Here is a 6,000-nt window from a genome sequence, read left to right as displayed (position 1 = left end):
TCCACCCCCCCTCCCCCCACACCCTTCAACGCACATCTAGCAACACCTTAATCCGTTACTACGTCCCGACCCAGAAAACCAATTTGTCTCGATCCACCCTACCGCTCCAGAACGCACCGATAAATTACATATCTCTAGGATACCCGCTCGAGAGAGTAGTTCTTTGGCTCAGCGAAAGTCGCCGTGAGGGTCGCGGCGAGGTCCTCGGGAGGTCGGGGGTCCTCGGGGCCGCTAATTGGGGGTGGTGGGGCGCGCCCGCAGGGGGGGCGGAGTGGCGGCGGCCAGGGGGTAAGGAGCGTACCTGACCCCAGCGGCCGCGGCAACCACGGCGGCCGTCGCCGAGGAGGGGGGCGACCGTCGGGAGATCATGGCCACGGGGGGTTGCCAGGGCCACGCCAGGGCGGTGTACGGGAACCCGGGGGTGCCCGGGTAAGGGGATGGAGTGCCGCCCCTCCCGTGATTGCCCGGAACCCCCCCGTAGAGGAGGGCCGTGGAGGGCGGAAGCCAGGGCGACAGAGGGTGCGCGGGATGCTGCGGGGCACCGCCCTCGTGCTGCTGCTGTTGTTGCTGTTGCTGCTGCTGTTGCTGCTGTTGCTGGACACCCAACGCCGCTGCCGCCGCCGGCGGCGAGATGCCGAGGTGCTCGTAGAGCCTCACCGGGGGTACGCCGCACCGCACGAGTTGCTGCTCCATCAGCTCCATGGGGTCCCTGAAATGAAACGCGCTTACGTGACCAATGGTGCGTACGGAATCGAAGAGCTGCCGGACGCGTGCTTTATTGCGCCCTCGGCGCAAGGCTTATACCTTATGGCTCACTATGATAAACGGATGGGCCCTATCGCGCACCCCCGCTGCTGCGGAATGTGCCACCCATGGGTCATGAGTGTTAAGTGGGCCCATGTGCGGACCGATATCTTTCACCTGTCGTAGTTTTTTTTTTTTTTTTCAAAAATAAACTCAACGCGGAAATGAAAGATATCGGCCTCTTACAAGAAGACGCGAACGGAACCATGAAAGATATTCACGATCCATCTCCAAATTAAAAGGTATCGTTCGTTCCAAAGGACGGCGACATGTCCTTGAAAGAAAAACAAGTTTTCCCATTTTTCCCAATTTTAGAAAAGTGGCCGAGCTTATTACGGAACTAATAAACGAGAAGAAGCACCCGAGATACTCTCCCGTGTCCCGTCGACGAGATAATGGCCGATAATTAGATACCTGCAGAGTGCCCAGAACTCTGGCAACCTTTCCGAGATCCGCGGCGTCCCCGCTTTAGCTCCGTTCTTTCTGATGAATGATTCGCGGCAGGCGCGTTTAATTATGCTCAATTAGGCCTGATTGCTCGCGGAAACGCTCCGGCGCGCAATCTTCCGCGGAGATGCTAATGAGCATGATTATTAACCAATCGAGGTGCGCGACATCGCGGTGCACACGCGCGAGTGCATGCGTGCAATTAACGTGAACGGACGTCGGCCATCGTGGGGTCGCCGCGCCTCAAAGGTGCACCGATGCACCGTCATTTCCTACTTTCGAGTGCGCCGTGGTAAGAGGACGCGCCATTTTTAAAAGGATAAGTCCAATCTCCGAATGCGACCTGATTTATAAACCGAAGCTTGCCGTTGGACAAAACTAGGGTAATTAGCGTAAATGAAGCCGGTACAGCGCTTAACGTAACGCACGGTAATTACCTTGACGGTCCGTTTTACGTTACGAAGCGAGGATCCAAATTTAACTTAATGCATTTTCTTAGTTGCTATCAGTAGTGCGATAGAGTCGATTTAAAAAGACGTTTCCCAAAGACGCGACAAACATACATTTTTAATGGGGTTAAATTAATGCTATGGTACCAGGAGCAACGGTCGGAGATTTAACTGGAATTTAGTGTTGATCCCGCTGCCGCAAATGTTATGGCAATTACTCGGTAGCAGCAAATAAATCATAGTCTCTATCCGTACAACCGTTGCGTTTCCGATAACGGAAACTAAGAAGAAAAAGATACCATTCATTTATTATAAAGGACATGCATTACGTTAACCTTTATATTCTTTATCTTAATGGCGAGCCAAAGTCAGTTTTAGTTAGAAAAAAGATGCAAGGAGTTATAGTTTGTACAATTAGTATTAACCACTTTGATACTTGCATGTTTAAATACGAACTTCCTATAAAAAAAAAAAGAGTGTAAAAAATCCGCGAAGGTCGTTTATCTCTAGATATCAATCTCTCAGAGAAGGTCAAAGAAATGAAAAAAACGAAAATGAATTTAAATTGGACACAATTTCTAGCAACAAAACGTGCGCTTAAGCGAGTAATCATCCTCGCATCTGTAAAAAATAACAATCATTGCATCCACGAGAATCTGGGGTGATAATTTTGATTTCCATCCGTACAAGGATTCTTCAAATTCAAGATTAATAATTGTTTACACCAGTCTAGACTACCAAGCATAGTCCCATACTTATATGCTCGCACTTTTGACGATGAAATCATGAGATACAATTCATAAAGCGGGATTTCAACCCGAGTAGCAAGAAATTCGGCAATTTTAGGTCGCGCCCTATTGTCTCCAAAGCCTCGACCTAAGTCCAGAGATCTCACGATTCGTCCTCCGGCGAGGGACCGTGGGCAGGGCCCTAATCGCGGAAGGAGCCAGCGTGACACCGCTCGGCACCGTTCGCCCCGTTAAAGTCGCGAGCTTAGAGAGAGGGCCCCGTGGCTGCGGGTCCGGGGCCCGCCTAGGGAAGAGGCGAGAGGAACAATGGGTCCGGTGTGCAGTTCGCGGTCTCGGTTACCACTGTACTGCTTAGCAAGTAACTCGATACGTCCTGGGCCCTCGCGCGATGTGTGCAGAGTTACTCGGTGCCCTGAGCCCAGTATGCGTGCAAGGCCCGGAGTGCGGTGTCGGACCCGGCTCCCTCGAAAGGGAAAAAGGAGAGGAAGAAAAAAGGACAGGGAAAGGGATTAGGGGGCCCGGGGCTAATCGCCATCCGCCCGGACGTGCCGGACCACACACCGCCGCGTCTGCAACCATTCTTCTTCTTGTTCTCGTAAAATATCGCTGTCAAGGGCCCGAACTCTATTATGCGATATTGGCACCCCGAATCGACCGGGCGCGGCCATTGATCCGACCTGACCGATCCGACTCGAACTCCCAGGCCCTAAGAGGCGTCGCGACGTTTCCGACCTCGCCACTTCCTGCAACGCTTTTGCGAGACCCGTGCCCGAGAGTGGCCGAGGGTTTGGGAGTTGGCGCTGAATTGGGACGTGGGGAGGGCTCGCACTCGGCGAGGAGCACGAACGGTATACGTATACCTGGTCCTTTCTAAGGGTTGGCCAGTTTTACCGGCAAAGCGATTTCCTGAGAATCACTTTGGCGGAAGAAAAGGGTGAACTTGCCAGCCGGCAGATTTATCGAGATTACGCGGCAAAGCGGCGAACAGGAGCTCGATGATTGTTAAAATCTCCCTTTTCGTTGTTTTTACCTGCAAGATGTTCGATACTTTGCCGAGAAAGGTTCGTACTGACGATCGGGTTAAATTGGTTAATTTTCGGTGTCCTTTCGACGAACTCAAAGGACTTCCGCGAAGGAGTTTTATTTTACTTCTGCACGCAACTTTGTGAATCGAAATAGGATGCACTGTTTTTGCCTAATTCCCTGTCTAAAGAGAACACGAAGGCACCCTCTGCCTTTTCGTCCTGCAATTCAGTAGATATGTATCCCACTCGTGAGATGTTCAGTTTACCGTTACTATCACTTTAAACTAACCCAATTTCTGAATTATTTCATAAGTCGATAAACGAATGTCGCGAATTATTAAATAATGTCCAGTCGTCTGTGAGACCGCGTTAAGATGCCCACATTTAAACAATAGACGTAAATATCGATATTGAACTTCGCCCAGTAGCAGAAAACGTACATCCCCGATTAAGTAACTGGCTAAGGACGATCTTGTCAGGTGAAAGCGACCAAACCCAAGCCCGCGATAGAGTCGTTCGATTTTTCATCAAGGTATCGATGCATCGCTATCGTGGCTGTATCGGCGGAAATCGTCGGCAGGAACTGAGATCGGACGTCGAGGTCGTGCGAATAGACATTAGCGTCCTATCTTCGCATCGGATCTGACCACATACAACCAGGGGTGTGATCGATGCAACTGCGGTAATTGCATCGGAACGAATCGTTATCGCGCACGTCACGTAATCTCGCGCTCGTTAACGTCGCGCGATTATTCACGTTTTTACCCAGTTCCCGCACAAACGCGACGTCGTCCATCGAGCGATTCAAGGATCGATTCGGAGTCTAATTAGAATGATAGATATTGACTTGCCGGCGAGCATTGCTTCGAGCGCTGACCGAACCGAAACAGGATCCGTAAACCCGACGTTTAGAGTCCAGCCGAAGAAATTATCGATAATTATCGACTACGCGAAGGTCAACGTATTTTTAACGAACTCTGTCTCGCGGTCGAATTCGGTCCTATTGATTTTTATATCGATAAGGGATACTTCGATTAATATACTTCGATTAATAGACTTTAATGAATATTTGCCCTCTATATCAAGACTGACTTGTTTAAATATTAAGTAAGATATTATCTTGATAATAAATTTATAATAGACAACTGTAGAGTAGTTCTGGACATTCGTTACGAGGATAAGAAAGTAGTAGTACATTCGACGATAAATCGTAAATTCAGACATTCTTATCATTGAAACGTTAAGATTGGAACATCCTGTATATGCAAACTTTCACGGGGAGTTTTTTCTTCCTGGATTGATTCAACGTGCTGTAATTAGGTTGGATGATTATCGCGCGGCATGCTTTGCTTTCAGCGTAAAAAGAACATCATGTGATTCTTCAGATCATCGCCGAGAGATTGGCACACAGGTACTGTTTAGGGCGTGTCTCCAGAAATGATCGAAAATTAGCCGTAATTTTTGTTCCAGAGCAAAGCGCGCGCTTTCGCCAGGGCGATTTCTCTGTCGTGTTTAACCAGTTTTTCGATAATTAAACGTTATCCAAAGAAATGTGAGTACCGAATTTGATAAACATTTAAATTGTAGGTTCCATGGAAGTATTCTAATCAAGACAAAAATTCATAGGACTATTTAAATAGAATTAATTGGAGCCTCCGAACCGGAGGTACGATTCTTCAATTTCGCCGGAAATTAAGTTTTTAATTAATATTTTGAATGAACCAAAAGTGCGTTTTTCTTCGTCGTTTTTCTTTTGTTTGGCTGTAACCGGAATGGACCATCGCGCGGTTCCAGTACCACAGAATTTGATACGTCCAACCTGGGGGTTCGCATTTCGTGACGTGCCGGCGCTTTATGGCCAAATTAATTCAGAAGTCGATGGCAAAAACGTAATTTCTATATATCGTAATATAAAACATTACACTCGGTTACCCTGACACCAAACGGATAAGAATCATGATTTACTTCGATATAATATTCGGCAGGTCCACATAAAATCTTCGTTAGAGTCTGACAATTTTCTCTATAAATGTTTCATTCCAAGTTGCACTTTAAATCATAACATGAATAACGTTCGTAAATAGATCCTTTTTTGAAACCACGTAAAACGAGTAGATGCCTTTGTAACAACAAATATTGTTTATAGCTTGGTGTAACATTGGCCTAATATTATCTATGAGCACAATACTATGAATTAGTAGCCAATATAACATTTCGCATCCCAGTAAATAATAAATTCAATATATCGGTACAATAAAGGACAAATGTTTTTAAGTACACGATATGTCTGTAATATGGGATGCACATAGCTTTTGTTGTTACGATGGAATATTCTGTCAATAAATTGAAATGTTCCCATTTTATTATTGTATCAATTAGTATTACTACATGGCTAAGTTTTGTATCCATTCATTTTTTTTTCTCACAAATGTACTTATAATCCAACAAGCAAAAACTAACTAGGAACTACCATCAGAATATTTTTGGTCGCGTCTAAAACAAACTTTTCTCCCTAACTAGTTTGCT

At 46.9% G+C, this 6,000-nt stretch overlaps 1 protein-coding gene across 1 annotated transcript in view; it reads right to left on the bottom strand.

Moving 5' to 3' along the window:
- Window positions 1–231: 231 nt before the first annotated feature.
- Window positions 232–6,000, bottom strand: part of LOC105699136 (T-box transcription factor TBX20) — a 50,222-nt gene continuing 44,453 nt past the window's right edge. The window contains exon 6 of the mRNA XM_012423903.1: window positions 232–709. Coding sequence (XP_012279326.1) covers window positions 232–709 — 478 coding nt within the window. The remainder of the gene's footprint in view (window positions 710–6,000) is intronic.

Source organism: Orussus abietinus, unplaced genomic scaffold (assembly GCF_000612105.2).
Source record: "Orussus abietinus isolate OABI.00-Male unplaced genomic scaffold, Oabi_2.0 scaffold66, whole genome shotgun sequence".
In the NCBI taxonomy this organism is placed as follows: domain Eukaryota; kingdom Metazoa; phylum Arthropoda; class Insecta; order Hymenoptera; family Orussidae; genus Orussus; species Orussus abietinus.
The sequence above is the reverse complement of the archived record's forward strand: the minus strand, read 5'-3'. Positions and strand labels throughout refer to the sequence as shown.